Here is a 21,904-nt window from a genome sequence, read left to right as displayed (position 1 = left end):
AATCAAAATATGTTGTCTTTTTTATACCGGATATCATCACAGCAGCATCAACTAATTTGTCAGATGGGAAGTCATAAGGACAGAGGTTGGGAGTGGAATTTCATTTGGAGAAGGTCACTATTCGACAGTGAAATTGACCTGGCTGTCAACTTCATGAGAGAGGTTGAAGGTAAGGTCATACAGCAACAAGGATCCGACGAGGGGGAGTGGAGTGCAGACCCTACAGGCCAATACTCAACACGTAACGCATATCAAATGCTAGAGGAGGAGGCAGTTGTGGGTAGTCAAGAGGAATGCTTTGTGGAATTATGGAAATTAAAGATACCAAGCAGAATTTTATGTCAATGGTATCTTCCCAAGGGGAGGTAATGCATCCTTCATTGTTTTAATCCCCAAGGTGCCCAATCCGCAGTCGCTGGATGAGTATAGACCGATTTCATTAATTGACTGCATGTACAAGATAGTGACCAAATTGCTGGCCAACAGAATGTAGAAGGTCATGCCATTTATAATACATGAAACCCAATCTGCATTTATAGAAGGGAGGCACCTGATACAAAGTGCAATGATAGCTAACGAAGTGGTGGATGAGGCAAGGAGAAGTCAGAAACCGTGTCTAGTCTTCAAAGTAGACTATGAGAAGGCCTACGACTCAGTTTCATGGGATTTTTTTATCTATATGTTAAGGAGGATGGGCTTCTGCGCTAAATGGATCCAGTGGATAGAGGGATGTTTAAAATCCGCTACCGTATCGATACTGATAAATGGTAGCCCCTCGGCGAAATTCTCACCACAGAGAGGTCTCAGGCAAGGTGATCCACTAGTACCTTTTCTATTCAATATAGTGGCAGAGGCACTGAATGGACTCGTGAGAGAGGCTGTCAAGAGAAATCTGTACCGAGGCTTTTCAGTGGGGTCAAATAGAGTTTAGGTTAGCATCCTTCAATACGCAGACGACACAATTTTCTTTGGGGAAGCCTCACAGGGGAATGTTAGGGCGATTAAAGCAATCTTGCGGATTTTTGAACTTGCATCGAGTCTCAAGATTAATTTTGCTAAAAGTGGTTTTGGTGCATTTGGTATGGCGGAAAGATGGAAGTCTGATGCAGCCAGCTGGTTGAATTGTAGCTTGTTGTCCTTCCCGTTTGTCTATTTAGGCATACCTATTGGGGCAAATCTGAGGCGGGTTCCGATGTGGGATCCTATCATCAAAAAGTGTGAGAGGGCATTATCTAAGTGGAAACAAAGACACCTATCTTTTGGGGGGAGAGTCACCCTTATCCAATCAGTCCTAAATTCTATTCCTATTTATTTTTTATCTTTTTTCAGGATACCCAAGAAGGTAGAGGATAAGCTAGTCAGCTTGCTGCACAGATTTCTGTGGGGTGGAGGTCCAGATAAAAACAAAATAGCGTGGATCAAATGGGAGATAGTATGCAGACCAAAAGAAAAAGGAGGCTTGGGCATGAAGGATATAAACACTTTCAATCTTGCTTTACTTGGCAAGTGGTGGTGGAATTTATTCCAGCATGAAGGACAGCTGTGGGCAAGAGTCTTGCAATCCAAATATGGCGGGTGGAGGGGTCTAGATGAAGAACCTGGCAGCAATAAGGATTCATTGTGGTGGAGGGACCTAAAGATAATTTTTCAAGCCTCACAACAGGGCGAGCAGCTCAAAAAAGGGATCATGTGGAGGGTGGGGAGAGGGGACAGGTTTAAATTCTGGGAAGACGAGTGGATACAAGGAGAGGCCTCATTAATCACAAAGTATCCAAGACTGTTTGTAGTCTCCCAACAACAGAACCAGACAATCCAGCAGTTGGGAGATTTTAAGGACAATGAATGGGAGTGGAACTTGTCATGGAGGAGGCCATTGTTTGACAATGAGATAATAATGGCTTCAAATTTCCTAAGGGACATTGAGAGGAACACAATACAGTGAAACAGAAGGGATGAGTGGGTGTGGAAGGCATATCAAAGCGGACAATACACAGTACAATCAGCTTATAAATTAATGACAAGGGAAGCAGTTGAGGGGGAAAGGGATCGAGCATTTGAGGAGTTGTGGAATCTAAAGATGCCAATAAAAGTTGCGGTTTTTGCTTGGAGGCTTCTTAGAGATAGGCTGCCTACTAAAGTAAATTTATACAGGAGACAAGTAGAGGTTGCGGATAGGAGTTGTCCATTTTGTGGAAACATGGAAGAGGAAGCAGGGCATTTGTTTTTTCACTGCAGCAAAATCCTCCCCATTTGGTGGGAATCATTATCTTGGCTGAATATTTCAGCAGCTCTACCGATTGACCCAAGGCAACACTTTCTCCATCATGGTTCCATACTGGCTGGTGGTACAAGGACTAATAGATGGAAGTGCTGGTGGCCGGCTGTAACTATGACAATTTGGCAGAAGAGAAATAAGATCATCTTCACCAACGAATCCTTTGACAGCAACAAATTGATTGATGATGCTTCTTTCCTTTTGTGGACATGGTTATCAAATCTGGAGAAAGGCTTTGCAGTACTTTTTAACCAATGGTCTACTAATATCAGACAAGGCTTTTTGTATTAGCATTTTAATTCATGGCAGGGTGAAGCCTTATGGTTCCTATCCAGACTCTATTTTAGTCTGATTTGGATCCAGATTATGGCCATCCAATTATATGTATCTCAAGTACCTCTGGTACTTTTCTCATATATATGAATATAATTATCTTTGCTGGTAAAAAAAAAAAAAAAAGATACCAAGCAGAATAGCAGTTTTTGGGTGGAGGCTTCTTAGAGACAGACTACCTACCAGACAAAATCTACAGAGAAGGCAAGTGCAGCTCATAGACACGCTCTGTCCTTTCTGCAGAAATGCAGAAGAGGCTGCATCACATTTATTCTTCCACTGCAGCAAAACCCAACCCTTGTGGTGGGAAACCATGTCATGGCTACACTTACAAGGTGCTTTTCCTCCAATTCCAAAACAGCATTTTCTTCAACACACAGGTGTTCAAGTGGATGGTGTAAGGTTTAAAAGATGGCACTGCTGGTGATTAGCTTTAACTTGGTCTATTTGGAAGTTCCGAAACAGCATAGTGTTCTCTAATGCAACCTTCAATGCTAACAAACTGCTTGAAGACACTACATTCCTCATCTGGACGTGGCTAAGGGGTTTTGAAAAAGATTTCACAATCCATTTTAACCAATGGTCAAGTAGTATTAGTCAAGGTTTTTGTATCAGTAGAGGCTAGAATAATGGGCAGGGCAACATATGTATATTTAATTTATTCCTTACTTTGGTTCTCCTTTAGACTAGGACTATCTGACTGTGGAGCCAGCAGTAAGATCTAATATATATGTATATCAGTACCACTGGTACTGCTTTTTATCTATCTAATATATTATCTTTGCCGATCAAAAGAAAATGTTGTCTTTATATTATATGTAAGTTCAACTTTTAGCAAAAGACTTTTATATGAATTAGATTGTTGAAACGGTGAATCAAAGAAAGAGAAACCGAGTTGGTGATAGAGGCTTAGTGAGGGCATTGGCCCATTGATCTATAGCAGGAATATGATACACTTTGAGCTCTTTAGCTAAGACTTTCTCCCTGACAAAAAGATGTCAATTTCCATGTGCTTAGTCCAGAAATGAAGAACTGGAAAATGAGTGATAGCTACTGCACTTTGGTTGTCACAGTAAATCTCTGGGGTCTGAAAAGGAACAGATAACTCTGTTAAAAGAGTTTGAATCCATGTAACTTCAGTTGTGGCTTGAGCCAAGCTCCTGTATTCAGCTTCAGTGGCAGATCTAGTCATAATTTGTTGTTTTTTGGACCACCATGAGACCAAATTAGGACCAAAATAAATCACTGCACCAGAGGTAAACCTTCTATCACCTGGACACGAGGCCCAATCAGCATCACACAGGGCTTTGATAGTAAAAGGCTAAGAGGAAGGAGAAACGTTGAAATGCAGACCATGACGAATAGAGCCTTTGAGGTACCTTAGAATGTGTTTAACAGCTGTCCAGTCTGAGTCCATAGGATGAGCCATGAACTAACAGACCTTGTTCCCAAGCTCAGACCTTGTAATGGTTGTGTATTGGAGAGCGCCAACAACAGACCTATAGAGAGATGGATTATTGAATAAATCCGAGCCAGCTTTGGTTAACTTGCAATTAGCAGTCATAGGGGAAGAAATAGACTGTGCTTCTGCCATTTTAGTTTTCTGAAGCAAATCTCTGATATATTTGCTTTGAGTTAGTAGAATAATCCCATCAGCCACTGATTTGATTTCTATACCAAGAGAATAGTCAAGTTTTCCTAATTGTTTAAGAGAAAAATTGGAATGCAGCTTGATGGTGAGTTGCTGAATTATAACATTGGAGTTACTAGTAATAATAATATCATCTACATAAACAAGAATGTAGATAATGTGTCCTTTGTCTTTATAAACAAACAACGAAGGATCGCACTTGCTGGCCGCAAACCCAAGCTGTAAAAGTCCTTTGAGCCTATCAAACCATTGTCTTGGTGCCTATTTAAGGCCATACAAAGCCTTTTGTAGCTTGCAAACCAAGGTTTTATCTGAACTTTCGAAGCCTGGTGGTTGCTGCATGTGGATAGTCTCTTCAAGATGACCATTTAAAAAGGCATTGTTGACATCTTGCTGGAACAAATTCCATTTATTAGTGAGAGCAAGAGTGATAATCAGTCCGATTGTAACTAGTTTTATCACAAGAGAAAATGTTTCATTAAAGTCAACCAACAACCTGATGAAATCCTTTAGCCACTAACCTAGCCTTGAACCTGTTAACTGTCCTATCAGCATTCTCCTTAATTCTAAAGACTCACTTACAACCCACAACTTGCTTGTCTTTGGGAAGAGGAACAAGATCTCATGTTTTATTGTTAAGAAGAGCCTCATACTTTTGTTTCATAGCAGCAAACCATTGAGGGTCCACAACAGCCTGTTTTAACAATCTTAAGTTCACAATGTGTCAAAAACAGTGAAGGATCTAGTTTGCATAGGATGGACATTTTGTGAGGGAAGAACATGATTAGAAGAAAGAGAAGTGACAGTGTGAGACCGAGAAGAAGAGGTGCTGGACAGTTCACTTGGATTTATGTTTAAGTCAGAAACAGTGTTAGAGTGTGCATTAGTAACAGAATTTGGTTCTGCATTTGAAAAAGGAGATGATGTGACATTTTGAGAATTAGGGAATTCAGTATTGAGGGATATAAAGGGATCAACACTTACAGAAGTAGAATTAGCTTCAGCATGTTGAGAAGAAAGAGTGGGTTCATTAGGAGAAGGTGAAACAAGAGGAATATAAACAGTAGGTAAAAAATTACTCTTAGAAGAAGTGATAAAGTTGGATAAAGATGGAAAAGGATCATTGTAAGGATATTTAAGCTCATTGAAGATAACATCTTTGGAAACATATAATTTGCCATTAGGAGAGAGACTCTAGGATTAATAGGGGAAATAAACTAGTGTAACCAGAAGACTTAATAGAAAGGCCTTGGCCATTACCAATGTATATTTGGTTTGGCCCTTCAAATGGACCAAGCTGCTGGATGTTTTGAGACTCTCCAGTTACGTGGAAGGATGCACCAGAATCAGGTATCCAAATAGTAGAGTTAGGATCTTGATTTTTAGAATTAACCAGCATTGCACTAGGTTGGGAGTCTGTGAGATCTAGTTCCCTGATTCTGTTTTGAACCAAAGGTGTTTGATGAATTGCTTTGAAACTCTGATTCCATCAAAGTGAGAGACACATTTGGCTGAAAATCAGAATCTTAACGAAAATGACACAAAGCTACTGTGGGACCAAATTTGAAGCAAACATGACACTGAAAATTTGCATAACGACCACGGCCTTTGCCGCCACCACGATGACCTCCACCACGATCAAAGTCATTACCTCCACAACTGTAGCCACCGCCGCTATCAGAATCATCGCCTCCATAACTGTAGCAATCGCCACGATTGAAGCCACCATGATTTCCAGAATAATTGGATTGATTTTGTGGATTGAAATTATTCGAGGATGAATTGTAAGAATTTATAGATGAAGTGTAACCTTGAGCAACAATAATCGAAGGTGAATCAGCTAAGCGCTTCTGAAACTTTTTAATGCGTGCCTCATGTTCGAGCAGCAGTGCCTTTACTTCTCCAATCGGAAGTAGTTCGCACTTACTTTCGATCACTGGACTGTACTCCTTTGGTAGGCCTTCAAGAACCGCGTCAAGGTGTTCACCTGGAAGAACAAGATCTCTTCATGTTGTGTTTTATATAAGGAGTAGGCATGCACTAGTTCAATGTTTTAAGCTTAACTATGAATCTATCATTATGAATTTAAGCTTAATAAGTATTTGATGTGTGTTAATTTTCTTTTCTTTTTTATTTATACTATGTTAGATGCATTTATAATATATATATATATATATATATATATATATATATATATATATATATATATTAATCTTGTAGAATCTTATGCTTCGAGTTACAATTCTATGCTTTATGATTCTGTGACTCCTTTTAGATTCAGAGTAGAATCTCGAGTTTGACTTCCATGATCCTAACAACTTATTCCCACTCCCCAGTTCTAACTGGGTGTGAATAGTCTATTTGTTTTTTTTTTGTGTGAAACTCATGTTTATGTTACATGTAGGTCTGTGTCAAACATGAGAATGATCAGTAAGGAATGCTTAATTGTGCATAAGCAATATCAAGTAAATTTTCTAACACTTGATATATGATTGTAGGGGAGATACAGGGGGCATATCAAATAAAAGTCACTACAAGTGCCCTGGCCTTGTTGCTAACCAGTAGGCACAATGAATTGGCAAATATACATGTCCAGGGCTATCTTATTAAGGTGTTACTGTTATTTATTTATTTGTTTGTTCTGTTTTTCTTCGCCCGAGAGGGTGGGAGTGCTTGCTGAATTCCTTAACTTATTTGTCTCATGAAGTCTGGCGAGGGAATAACTACAAGATCAAAAGCTAAATCAGCCCCAGATCAATGGGTAATGTTGCCACTTTCTACAAAGGTAATTCTTTTTTATTGTATAGACTGCCTTGTGGAAGATATCTGATCATCTATAGAGCTTAGTTGTTTGGACATGTTTTGTTGTTGTCAAATGGTATTAAGAATTGAGTAGAGAGAATACTGAACCTTATTGATCATATATCTGAAAAATACAAAAAAATGATGATTTTCTGTTACAATAGATCTATATATTGGCCAGAACCAGAGGATCATTACTGATAAGTGTCAGTTATAACCGACAAACAGAAGTGCAAGTTAACTAAAAAACTAAAAGAATCTAAGATCTAACAGAATAACAGAACTAAAACTAACTTTGAGTGTATTTATTTCTTAAGTGAGGAGAGGATCATACAGATATTTCTAGGGTACAGAGTGCTAGAGAAGCTACTCAGTGCTGACTCAGCACTGACTAGACTCAATAACTAACTTGAGACGCAAATCAGTTATAGAAGAAAAACTAGCCAACTGCAGGTCTACTGTTAGACAGTGAACCTTTTAAACAAAGAGTTTAAACATATACACTTATACTCCCCCACAAACTCAGAGTTATTGATTTTTTATCAATAACTATAATTCTGAGTTTGTCTAGATAAACAAATCTAGTACTAGATAGTGGTTTAGTGAAAACATCTGCAATCTGATCTTGAGCAGGAACATGAGTGACTGCTAAGGAACGATTCAAAACTTTCTCCCTGACAAAAAAGATATCAAGCTCCATGTGCTTGGTGTGAGAGTGAAGAACTGGACTGGATTATGAGAAAGAGCCACTGCACAGATTGTCACAGAAAATGGTGGGAGTAGTGCCGAGGATTTTTAACTCCTGAAGAAGCGACTGAATCCAGAGAAGTTCAGATGCAGTAGTAGCAAGGCTACGATACTCAGCCTCTGCACTTGATCGAGCCACTAAGGATTTCTTCTTGGACCACCAGGATATGAGATTGGGTCCAAAAAATACGCCTGATCCAGAAGTGGACCTTCTGTCATCAACATCAGAGGCCCAGTCTGCATCACAGGATGCAGAAAGACTGTAGGGAGTTGACTGAGATGCTGGCTGGAAATGTAACCCAAAAGATATAATGCCTGAGATACCTTAAAATCCTTTTGACTGCCTTCCAGTGAGTCAGCAAAAGGCTGTGCCATAAACTGGCAGACTTTGTTGACACTGTAACCAATCTCAGGTCGACTGACAGTAATATACTGTACAGGCCCGACAATGGACCTGTACGGAGCAGGATCTTCCATACTAACAGAATCTAAGAGAAAGAGAATATGAGAAAACTAAAGTGAGCTGACATTGTTGATTGTATTCAACCCAAACAGAAACTGAGTACAATACAGTTTATATAGCAGTTACATAACTATAACTATAGTTAGACTAACAACATGACTAGAAGAAAAGAAAGAGTTACACAGAGTAAGTATACTCCTATACCCCCTGCAAGCTCATGAGAGGTTGACAGAATGCTTTTCAACCACTCTGAGCTTGGACCTATAAGTAGTGAATTAGAAGGAGTAAGGGCCTTTGTTAGGATGTCTGCTCTTTGATCAACAGCTAGAACATGAACAACTTGAAGATGCTTTGCAATGACTTTTTCCCTAACAAAAGAATAAATCAAGCTCCATATGTTTGGTTCAAGAATGAATTTTTCCCTAACAATGCTCATATTATCACAAAAAATAATAGAAGTTGCACAAGGAATATGAAGCTCAGACAATAGTGATTTGATCCATGTGACTTCTGCTGTAGCCAAGGCCAGACTACGATATTCAGCTTCTGTGCTGGACCTAGCAACTACAGATTGCTTTTTAGACCACCATGAGACTAGATTGGAGCCAAAGAAAACTGCTGCTTCTGAAGTGGATCTTGTGTCATCTGGATCAGAAGCCCAGTCAGCATCACAATAAGCATGTAGAGAAAATGAAGGTCCAGTAGAGGAAGGGAGAAAGCTTAAACCAAAATTAATAGTGCCTGCCAAGTATCTTAGGATTATCTTTACTGCTGCCCAATGCTGTTCAGTAGTATCAGACATAAATTGATAGACCTTGTTGACAGAAAAACTAATTTCAGGTCGAGTGATGGTAGCATACTGCAAAGCTCCCACAACAGATCTGTACAGGGTGGGATCAGAAAAGGACTCATACCCGGACTTGATTAACGTGCAGCCCTAACCGTGGGAGAGAAGATGAAATTAGCTTCATCCGTCTTGGTTTTAGTCAACAGGTCACTTATATACTTGGACTGAGTAGGATTGTGACAATCATGTCATAACATATACCAACATATAGATCACAGTGCTGGATTCAGTGTAGATGAATAAGGATCACATTTGTTTGAACTGAAATTGTATTGAAGGAGAGTAGTCTTAAGTCTGTCAAACCAAGCTCTAGGGGCTTGTTTTAAGCCATAGATGGCTTTGTGCAGCTTGAACACAAGTTGCTTGTTGCTGTTTTCAAAACCAGGAGGTTGGGACATGTAAATATCCTCTTCAAGGATGCCATTTAAAATGTCATTGGTGACATCTAACTGTTGAAGACTCCACTTGTGAGTAATGGCAAGAGACAAAAGAATTCTGACAGCTACAGGTTTGATTACTGGAGAAAAGTCTCATTGTGATGATAACCAAGTTTCTGATGAAATCCCTTTGCTACAAGTCTTGCTTTGTACTTGTTGATAGTGCCATCAAGATTCTCCTTCACCCTAAACACCCATTTGCAGCCAATTGGAGCCCTAGATGAAGGTAGATCAGTAAGAGTCCATGTACCATTTTTCATCAAAGCATCATAGTCAGTCTTCATTGCTGCAAACCAAGTAGGATTGGAAAGAGCAGATTTGTGGACTCAGGCTCAGAATGAGCCAGAAAAAGTGTAGGATGGAGTCTAGACTCGACAACACCAGCTTTAGCTCTTGTGCACATAGAGTGCACATTATCAGGTCTGACAAGAGCATTTTGAGAGACAGTGACATGCTGTACAGAAGCAGTGGTAGAAAAAGATAAACATACCTCAGCAGTAGTGGCCTCAAGATTAGATGATGCATCTGAGGAACAGATGATGCTGTTGCTGGTGGAATAATAGGTAAGTCAGGATTTCCTTGTAGCTAAGGAAAAGAACTAGATGTTGATAAGGCTGGTGTTGCAGCTGCAGGTGAATTGACAGATGCTGCAGCTGCAGGTGAATTGACAGATGCTGCAGCTGCAGGTGAAGCAGTAGCAGAAGGTGTTGAGGCAGCTGGAGTATGAAAAAGCTTATGAGACTGTAGCACAGTTAAAGTATTGGGACACTCTTGGGACCTTGGTTGCAGCTTGTGTTGATTATAGGGCCTGTGAAGAGGAAAACAGGCACAGCCAAAGACTTTAAGGAATTTGTAATCTGGCAGCTTGTGAAACAGTCTTTGATAAGGCACTTTTTTTTGAATTGCTGAAGAAGGAAGTCTGTTTATTAGGTAAACACTAGAAATGACTGCATAATCCCCATAGTCAAGGGTCATTGAGGCCTGGGACATCATAGTTAAAGCTGTTTCAACTATGTGTCTATGTTTCCTCTCTACAACATCATTCTGATGGTGTGTATGAGGACAGATCATTCTATGCATAATACCAAGATCTGTAAGATACATAGAGAAAGGCCTATATTCACCTCCTCAATCAGACTGAACAGCTTTAATAGGTAGGTTAAATTGAGTTTTAACCATAGTTTGAAACTGTTTAAAAATAGTTAGTGTCTGATTTACTTTTTAACAAGTACAGCCAAGTAAATCTGGTGTGAGCATCAACAAAGGTTACATAATATCTGTAGCCAGTGCTGGACACAATGGGAGAAGGACCCCACAATTCAGTATAGATAAGTTCAAAAGGAGTTGAATAGACACTAAGAGAAGGGGAGGAGGAAAGTCTATGGGATTTACCAATGCAACAATGTGAACAAAAGTCAGAACCTGTTTTATTGATAATAGGCAGATTACAAAGTTTGAATACAAGTTTCAAAGTATCAACATTAGGATGTCCTAATATAGAATGTCAAGTTGCAAAAGAAATAGAACTATTAGAAACCTGTGTTTACAACAGAAGCATCAGTAACCCTATTTACAGAATTGGGAACAGAATTTGAAGAATATGCTCTGAAGACAGGTTCTGAAACATCAGATGAAATGGTATTGACAGTGAACTGAGACTTGAGCTGCTGTCTTGATGACTGATGCAGATTAGGGAATTGGTAAAGGCCATCAACACCAACCGACCCTTGAAGGATCTCTTTAGAGACCTGAGATTTGACCAAGCAAAACTAAAAATGGAACTCTAAAAACAGAGTTATCTCTACAAAATTGACTGACACTCATCAAGTTTTTGGTTATAGAAGGAACAAATAACAGGTTATTAAAAACAAGAGGAATTTGAGAGTTAAAAGGAGATTTAAAGGAGGCTACACCTGAGGAATTGATGTTTAACCCCTGACCATTACCAATAATAATTTGATCTGGTCCTTCAAAGGGTGTGGTCTGTTGAATATTCTGAGAAACATTTGTGATATGGTGAGATGCACCTGAATCTGAATACCAATTTTGTGAAGAGAACTGAGCACTGGTTAGATGAGCTTGTGGTGGTGGATTGTTGTATTGAGGTGGAGCATTCTGATATGGATGCTGATTAGGATATGAATTGGAAGATTGAGTGGGATAATGGTTTGAATGTTGACTAGTAGGATACTGGTTTGGATACTGATTTTGGTATTGGTTTGGGTGTTGGTTAGAATACCACTGTTGATTGGGATTTTTGTTTGAGTTGGAGTACTGATTCTGAATTGCATAAGCCATTGGTTGAGTGGGGATACAGTTATCATCATGCCTGTAATAGCAATAGGAAGCCTTATGTCCATATTTATGATAGGTGTTTATTATCAAAGGAAACTGTAAACACAGAAAAATGAGAAAGGGATAACACAAAATGAGAGCCATGCTCCCCCAAAAACAGAGAAAGGTTCTCAGGTCTCCAATTCTATTTCCAAATCCCCCATACCCCTACAAATACTAACCCCATTCCTATATAACAACAATCACACTCAGCATTCTCTCTCCCCTAACTAACTTTCACTACACAAACCAACCAGATACGATTAGGACTTATTGGGCTTGGGCCCACGCGAATACACTTGGAAAGGCTTGTTCCAGTTGATAGCAGAATTCCTATCAATCTACCACCATGGCCATCACCATAGCCGCGACCACCACTATGGCCACCGCAAGAGAAAATGCGGCCACCTCCACGGCCATTGCTGTGAAAAGAGGAATTCATTGGTGAAGCTGGAATAGAAGTGGAAGAATTGACACCAGTTGGCGAAACCGTGGGGAATGGTGTAGGTTGAAAAGGACCAGAAGCCATTAGAGAAGCTTCTCAAGCTCTGAATACCATAAAAGAATCTTAACATCTAACAGAATAACAGAAAACTAAAACTAACTTTGAGTGTATTTATTTCTTAAGTGAGGAGAGGATCATACAGATATTTATAGGCTACACAAAGAGTGCGAGAGAAGCTACTCAGTGCTGACTCAGCACTGACTAAACTCAATAATTAACTTGAGACACAAATCAGTTATATAAGAAAAACTAACCTACTGCAGGTCTACTGTTAGACAGTGAACCTTTTAAACAAATAGTTTAAACATATACTCTTATACAAACAGAATATACCAGAGAAATATCTCCTACAAATGACAGTGTCTTAGCATTTTTGTATTTCTTGATATGTGTACTTTTGAGGTTCTATCTTGCAAATTATTGCTGATTATTGTGTATTTTTTGTTTAGTGTATGAGTAGAAGCATCTTTTTATTAACTATTCCAAAAGTTTAAGCAATTAAAGGAAGACACGTAAATTGTTTTATATTACATGTCCAACCAAACGCTTATTATTAGGTAAAAATATGTGAACGGTTTCATTCATATTAATTCTCTAGCACTTGTTTTTATCAAAATGCTTTTTTTCCCTTTAAAACCCAAAGTGCTGTTTTGACAAAATGTCTTGGATGAATTGCAACAATGCTACTGTGTTACCATCCTGATTAAAATTTCTGGTTATCTGTAAAAGGAGACTATGGGTAGTAGTGGAATTTTTTGATATTGTACATAAACTTGGTATGTTTTTTCTTTTTTAATATCTTGCAGATAGTGGCTTTATTGGCAGATGCATTAACTGAGATACAAGAACAAGTTTTGGCCGCTGATGATGAGGTATTTAATGCATATTGATGTGTATACTAACTATACACTAATTAGTAAGCTTATTACCTAATATAATATAAACTGTACTCAGGATAGTGACTGGGAAGAAGTTCAAGCAGATGGCATTGAAAATGATAAAGAATTTCTTTATTCAGTATCTACATCTTCGGGAAAAGCCACAAATGAACAACTTGAAGCAATGGCGAAAGTATTTAATGAGGTTTGGTTGAGTTACAGTAGTTGTCACTCATCTAAATTTCTGTATTATGCAATTATATCATACTTTTATGCTGAATGTTTAATTTATTCTTTTTTTATTTTGCTGAACTTGCTTCAAAATCACAAGGATCAAGATGATCACTATGAAGATGACCTTTTAAGTATTGCTGATCCTCTCAATCAGGTCTGTGCTCTAGAGTCTGTTTTGTTTCTTCTCAACGTGTTTCACTAACTTGCTTATGTATCTATTGACAATTATGGTTGCAACTGACAGATAAACCTGGCAAATTACCTTCTTGATTTCTTTGTTAGCTTTTCTCAGTCTGACAGACAGCTCTTAGATCACATTTGCAAGGTTATTACACAGTAATATTTTTCATTTAGTTTACCTTGTGGTACAGACGATTGTTACTTAACTTGTCCAATGATTGTCTTGCACTTCAGAGCTTGTCTCAGTCTCAACGAAATGCCATTCAAATGGTACTGAAGAGATGAGAATTTCGTGTCCTGTCATCGAGTGCTGTCTCAAGGATGGGTTGATAATACCAGAGAGAGTGAAACAAAGAAATGGTTGGAAACCAATATCTTACATTGTTCAGGTTGGGGAATCTGTCTGCAGTTCTGAAAGGTATTTTCTTTCTGCTGCAGTGTTCCCCCTTGTATGTCTCTGATTCTTTTTTATTGGATGTGTTATGTATGTATCGGATATCAGTTTTGCTTTTATATGGTTTCGGCCCATCAATTCACCGAATCTTTTGTTTGTATATCAATTGTGCATTTATTAAAAGAAGGGGGAAAAACATCAGTTGGTAGCATAATGGTGCATTATAATGTCAATTGGATGTTTTCTGAAGAAAAAATGAATGTCAATTGGATTGGTTCCTGCTTATTACTATTTGGAAAACTTTTGCAGTCTCGAGTTTATTCCAAACAGTTTTTAAGTGCATGTTTGCTTTCAATTCTTCAATGCGATTAACCACCACAAAATATATGCTACAAATATTTGCTTCTGCATAATGAGTGTTGGACGTGGAGAGTGTCCGATCCACATTGCATAATCCGTTCCAAACATGGCTTTATAAGTTTTAAAATTTTAACTATCTTTCATTGCCACCCTCCCATATATCCCTGGGTCATATGAAAGCAGTACATCCTACAGGGCGGAGTTAACCACAATAAGTGATTCACCAATTTAACTATTGATACAATATTCTTTCTGAATCAACTAACAATCCGTGTTTCACAATATGATAATTAGATAATGTTTACTTGCTATGATAAAAAAAAAAGTTTTCCTAAAATAAAAACTAAAATTCTTTAGATTAACTATTAAAAGTTATATTTGATGATGAATTCATCAAATTATTTATTGAACATGAAATTTTACAATTATTTGTTTATAAAAAATTGATAAATAATTTCACAATATATTAAGCTATAAAAATAATATGAAATGAATGTTTTACATTATTAGTCATGCCAAAAGAAATCCAACAAGTGGTTGGTGTAAGGCAACTGCTTGGGTTACCAAACAGTTTTTGAAAAGTTTTTGAAAATGTCAAAATAGGAAGTTTGATTTTTCATTTTTGTCGTGTCTTTTTCACAAAATCTTACGCCCTTAATGTAAGTTGTTTTCGTTAGTTTTTGTTAGTCTTCTTTTCTGAGTGTTTTGTCTTTGATGGCAAACGTGTGTATTGTTCAAGAGGATAGAGTGAAATTGGGTAGTTACTCGTCAAGTAAAAAAAATTTAGAAACATATAAAATGTCAATCCGTATGATTTCGGATCATCAATCCGTATATTTCTAATTTTTTTTAATTTTTAAATTAGCATGACTAAACAATGGTTAATAATTAAATTTTAAATCTTTAATTTTGGTTTCAATATTTTTTATAATTATCAAATTTAATATATTTTTAAATTTGATTTCAATTATTATCTTAAACTAACAATCTTATCATATTTGAAATTTGAAATTTTGGTTTTAATATTTTTTATAAGTACCAAATTAAATATATTTTTAAATTTAATTTCAATCATTATCTTAAACTAACAATCTTATCATATTTTAAATTTTGATTACCATATTTTTTATAACTATCAAATTTAATATATTTTTAAATTTGATTCCAATCATTATCTTAAACTAACAATCTTATCATATTTTAAATTTTGGTTTTAATATTTTTTATAATTATCAAATTTAATATATTTTTAAATTTGATTTCAATCATCATCTTAAACTAACAATCTTATCATATTTTAAATTTTAAATTTTGGTTTCAGTATTTTTTCTAACTGCCAAATTTAATATCTTTTTAAATTTGATTTCAATTATTATCTTAAACTAACAATCTTATCATATTTAAAATTTTCAAATTTGTTTTCAATATTTTTTATAACTACCAAATTAAATATATTTTTAAATTTGATTTCAATCATTCCCTTAAACTAACAATCTTATCATATTTTAAGTTTTAAATTTTGATATCATAATTTTTTATAATTAACAGATTTATTGTACATTTAAAAATTATGTCTCAATATTTTTATAACAAATTTTAATTATTTAAAATTTTCGTTTAAATATTTTTTGCAACTAACAAATTTAAATTATTTTTAATTATGATTTCAATATTTTTCATAAGTAACAAATTCAACATCTTTTAAATATTTATTTCGATTTTTTTAAAAAGTTAAACATATAATATAACAATATTAAAAATTAATTGTTTCACCAATCTAATCTTAATTTTATCACTTTAATCTAATCTTAGTATTAACTAATATATTTTTTTATAAATAAAATCAATACTTAACATATAAATAAATAAAAATTATAAAATTTCACTAACATTACAAAAAAATCTTACATCACGAAACAATTTAAATAATAATTGACAAATATATATTTACAATGTAAACAAAAATTTCAAAAAAAAAATAAATTTAGAAGAAAAAAATTGAAAAAAAAAATTATTCAACAAAAAACAAAAAAAACCATATAAATCTGCAATCCTTATGGGTCATACGGATTGTCCGTATGACACATACGGATTGATGATCCGTATGGGATTTTTCCAAAAAAAATGTCATTTTTGTTTGCGACATTACTTCAAACAATAACATCAAACTAATACGAACAACATCCAAAACAACAACATCCAGCACCCACAAAGGAAGAAGAAGAAGCACCAACGAAGTGAAACGACACAGTGAAGAGGAAGAAAAAGAACCACAACGGCGCGACAAGTGGAGGAAGAAGAAGAAAAGAAGAAGAATCACAACAGGACGGAAAGTGGAGGAAGAAGAAGAACCACAACCATGATGTGCGTGAAGGAGAACGAAGAAGAAGGAGACCACCATGAGGAGGAAGAAGCACGACACAAAGGAAGAAGAAGCATTGCACCGGAATCGTACGGACGCACACTGTAGCCGTATTTATATTAATAAGATGAAAGACATTTTAACCCTTTCACCTAGGGTGTTGGGTGTCCCAACAAAATTGCTGAGTGCCCAAAGTAACACCCTTGGTCTAATAGTACTGGACTTGGGTCTTTTAGGCAAGTAGTTGAAGGTTTAAATCCTAACTTTTTGTGTATGAAATACCCTGATTGAAAGGGGACATTTTACCTCTTTATGTCTTTAAATCTCTCAGAAAATGATTAATCTCTATGGATGTCTGGAGATACTCGTTGCAATTATATATGTACAAAAAATCCTTTCAAAAACTTCGTATAAGGTACTTACATTTTTAGATATTCATATATACATATATAGTTAAATTATAATTACTTATATTTCAAAAGATGCAAAACAAAACGTGGAAGTAATGACAATTATTTTTATTTTATAAACTTAAATTTATTTTATAATAGTTTTAAATTTAACTGTTACATTAATAAAATGTACGTTTGATAAAAAAAAAAGTATGTTATTAAATTTAAGGCTTGACACCTTCCTATCCTCTATATCCATTTTGTATCTGTATTGGGGGTCATGCACGGTTGCATTTTGGATCACCAGAAGTATTGTAATATATTCTCTAATATAATTATAAAATGAGAGATCATTAAATAAGGAGTGAAAACTATACAATTTTATGATTTTGGTAAATTTCAACTAATTATCAAAAAAATGTGTTACAAGAGGTGTTGCTTTTTAACACATCAAATAAGGATTTATTTACTCACATATGTAGCTAGGCTATATTGATTATTTAATATTTTTGTAATAAAATGAAGAAAAAAAGCTAAATTCATTTTGCAAACCTAAAAGAAACATATCAGGTGAAAATAAAAATAAACATCATAAAAGGTTGTTTCCTTAATTTATCAACTACATTCACAATTTTTCAATTGCACAGCCAAAAACGTTAAATAAACTAAACTCTGCGATTGGTTTATTTCATTGGATCCAAAAGTTTTTTTCCCACTATCCTTCTATCGATAGTCTGAGACTAATTTGATTTCAGACGTAGAGTTATTGTAGTGAATTTTATCTCAACAAAATATTTTTTTATACACATGACTAGAACTCGAATTTCCAAACCATATCTTAAAAAAAAAACTAACAATCTACACACTGTGCTGATGTAGGATGCAAAAGCCTTGAAGCCCCCATTAATGTACTCAGCGTAGCCACCATGTCTCACCATTACACTTTTGGACAGAACAAAACTGAAATAGCACAACCTCAGCTCCAGAGTTAGTGATAGGCCTTTCTGGAGTCACTGATCCTCTGCAAAGAGGACACGTGGCATTCTTGAAACCAACCATCTATCCAAACAACCTTTGTGGAAGACATGCTCACATCTCATAACTCTAATCACCTCATCTCTTTCTCCAAATTTGCTTAGACACACAGCACAATCCACATGTTCCTCTGAGCCAGAGGTTAATTCATAATGAAATGTACTCAATTCAGTTCCAAGATTTATGGGTGGATGAGAATCATAAAGCATGTAAAAGGGGTAGTAGAGAACAAAATCGAATACCCATTTGAGATGAGTATAAATTGGAGCTAGGTACTTAGTCAGCATGCTTAAGTTTTAGGTGTTGGAAAGTATGAAATGGTATATAGGGTTGAGAAAAAGGTGGTGCCATATGGGAATTTATACACCTCTTCAGTCTCGAACTTGAGTCTTGAATGGTGAGAAGCAATGGAAACAAAGGAAAGAAACAAATTTAGGGTTGGTAACATATTTTATGTTTTTTTTTTTCTATTTTACAGTTAAATAAAATTTTATGTGAATCTTATTACTAATGATTATTTCAAATTTTTTGTGTGAAATTAATAACATATTTTACTTCAAAATTCTTACATCTCATATTATTTGTCATTAAAGGCAATGAACATTAAATTATAAGTTATACAAGTTATTATGTTAATATTCTTTTTTTTTTGTAAAATTACTCTCGTTAATTATTTAGGTGAGATATCCATGAATAAAAATATTGTTAAAAGTGTTAAAATATGATTATGAATTCATTTAATTATTTAGGTGAGATACCAATGATTCAAGGATGGATTTTATACATGAGAAGAAAAATAAAATACAATAAAAATAAATTAATATTGATAGAGAAAATTGATAAATAAAATAGAATAGTGAGTTAATATTTGCTTAATTTTCTTATAGTCATAGATTTTACCTCTAGTTTTACACAAATTTAATAATAAATACTTTTGTGGAATTTTTTATTTATCAAATAATTATTTATTAAAATTTAAATAATTGTGTTAAAAAAATTGTCCCCTTTAATGCATTCTTGAATCTGTCCGTCCCTGCCAATTAATAAAACCATTGTTAAAAAAGTTAGAATCTGATTGTAAATTCATTTAATTTGTGAGTGTGTATGTTTAATGAATAAAACCATTGTTAAAAGAGTTAGAATCTTAAAAGAGTTAGAATCTGATTGTAAATTCATTTAATTTGTGAGTGTGCATGTTTAATGAATAAAAACATTGTTAAATTAAAGAGTTAGAATCTGATTGTAAATTCATTTAATTTGTGAGTGTGTATGTTTAATGAATAAAAACATTGTTAAAAGAGTTAGAATCTAATTGTGATTTCATTTAATTTGTGTGTGCACATGTATTTAATGAAGAAAAACATAGTTAAAAGAGATAGAATATGATTGTGAAATCATTTAATAAGTGTGTGTTTTTAATGAATAAAAACATTGTTAAGAGAGTTAGAATCTGATTCTGAATTCATTTGTGTGTGTCTCGGTCTCCCTAATTTAAATATGTTTTTTAGTCTCTCATATTTTATTTTGAGGATTTATCTTCTAGGTCTCTCAAATTCACCAAATATTTATTTTAGTCCTTCATGTAGAAAAAACTATCATACATTCTGCTTCCAAACTACCAAAAGTTGGCCAGGAGTTATTAAAAAATATTTTGTAAATTTAAGGAATTTAAAAAATATAAATTTTAATTTGGAAGATTAAAATAGATAAATTTAAAATTTGTTGGACAAAAACATATTTAAGTTTTTTAAAAAGATATAAAATAAAGGTAATAAAATATCATTTTTCTATAAATAAATAAAATTTGTTAAATTTCATTTATTTATTATAAATTTAAAATTAATTATTAGATTAATAAAACATATTTTTAATAGAAAATATTAAAAATAAAAAATTTAATATTCTATAACATTTCAACCTATCCTATCCATTTGTTGCGAGTCACCGTTCGGTTGCATTTTGGACCACATAAAGCATTGATTCATTTCCGGTCAGCATTAACAGTGTAAGCAAATTCAACCCAATATAAATGTGAATCAGGCAATGTAATTAAATTTGTGTGAGTTAAATTAAATTATTGAATTAAATTAATTTTAATTTAATAAAAATTGGATTGCATGATAGATTTGAAGTTTTTATCCAATCAAACTCAATCCAACTTATTCTAATCTACATACAATTAAATTACTAAAATAAAATTTTTAAATTAAGCACATCAGTAATACTATTTTATCTTAAGTAATACATTATTTTAAATTTTATCTTTTTATGTTTATTTTAAGAAAATATATTTTTTATTAATAATATTGTGAGTATACATTTATGGTTTATTTTTTTTTATCTATTTATCACATGAATAACATAATATTTTATGAATATTGATTTTGAAAAATATTCTTATTATTATGTAAAATAAAAAAATATCCTTATTATTTTTGAATTTAAAAATTTCTTTAATTTTTTTCTAAGACTTAATATAAAAAGATGATATTTTTTTAATGACTTAATTTGATAATCAACCCAATTCAATCCAATTAAATCTAACCAATCCAACTCAATTAAGTGTAAGGGTATTGGGTTAAAGAATATAAAAAACTCAAACCATTCAGACCACTTACACCCGACCAGAATAGCGTTTCCTAAACCAGTCATTACATTCTTATGTTGAATGATTATAGTTTGAAATGGAATGAAATTATGAAATAAATCAGGAAAAAGCTAATTCTTAAGGAAAACATCACGTGAACTTGGAAAAAGGATAGTACAAGGTTATCTTCATTAATTTTAAGGTATATTTTTTTATGTGTTTTGAAGGAAAAATAAACAAAACAGAGATAAAGATAACTGTATAGAATATTAATTTTTTCACGTTTAAATAATGCAATTCTACCTTGAAATTGGAAAAGAAGAAAATAAACGTATTGAATCAAAGGGAATAAAGAGTATTTCATCGTGTTCTATATTATTTTTCTTATTTTAAAAAAACGATTAATAAAATATTAGATTTTAATATAATTATATTCTAAGGTTAATAGTGTTTTTTATTTTTTTTTTAAATTCAAATTTTAGATTTAAATTCCAACATTTAAAATATTAACTTTAGAAACTGAAATTTGGGTACTCCCCCAAACAAAACAAAAAAAACTTAAGTACGGATTTGCAGTCACCAAATTATGAAAAGTGATATAAATTTATGTCTGATCACTCCACATATAACTATATATATATATATATATATATATATTAAAAAATATATCATTAAAAATAGAATAAATTTTGATAAAACATATGCTAAAATTCAAAATAAATTGTCTTGACTAAGTTATCTCGAACTTTCTTAAGTAAGATTTTAAGTTTAAATTTTATGGATGAAAAAAATATGATTAAAAGAAAAAATTTCTTTGAAAATGATTAGTTAGATTTTTTGATAAAAATTAATTATTCATAAAATCGATGAATACTTTACATTTACATTAATATCGTAATGATAAGAAAAAAAAATATCTTGTACATATCCTCCAATTAAAACAAGAATTTAAAACATTTAAAAGTATACCAATGGGACAAGAAAGAAAAACGCATAAAGCGTTGGAATCGTGTAATTTGTGGCTAATCCGAAGTCAAACCTAAATAGGACGAATTGCAACTAATATCTGACAAAGGTTTTTTTTTTTA

General features: G+C 33.9%; 1 protein-coding gene across 1 annotated transcript in view; it reads left to right on the top strand.

Annotated features, from left to right (window-relative positions):
* LOC114414385 (importin-9-like) overlaps positions 1-14,365 on the top strand; it is a 66,997-nt gene extending 52,632 nt beyond the window's left edge. Inside the window, exons 27-33 of the mRNA XM_028378632.1 lie at positions 6,758-6,870; positions 6,967-7,044; positions 13,201-13,266; positions 13,349-13,477; positions 13,604-13,660; positions 13,751-13,831; positions 13,921-14,365. Coding sequence (XP_028234433.1) covers positions 6,758-6,870; positions 6,967-7,044; positions 13,201-13,266; positions 13,349-13,477; positions 13,604-13,660; positions 13,751-13,831; positions 13,921-13,971 — 575 coding nt within the window. The 3' untranslated portion in view covers positions 13,972-14,365. The remainder of the gene's footprint in view (positions 1-6,757; positions 6,871-6,966; positions 7,045-13,200; positions 13,267-13,348; positions 13,478-13,603; positions 13,661-13,750; positions 13,832-13,920) is intronic.
* The last annotated feature ends 7,539 nt before the right edge of the window (positions 14,366-21,904 follow it).

This window comes from Glycine soja, chromosome 1 (assembly GCF_004193775.1).
Source record: "Glycine soja cultivar W05 chromosome 1, ASM419377v2, whole genome shotgun sequence".
Classification (NCBI taxonomy): Eukaryota; Viridiplantae; Streptophyta; class Magnoliopsida; order Fabales; family Fabaceae; genus Glycine; species Glycine soja.
Note: the sequence above shows the minus strand (reverse complement) of the source record. Positions and strands in the feature narration are given on the sequence as shown.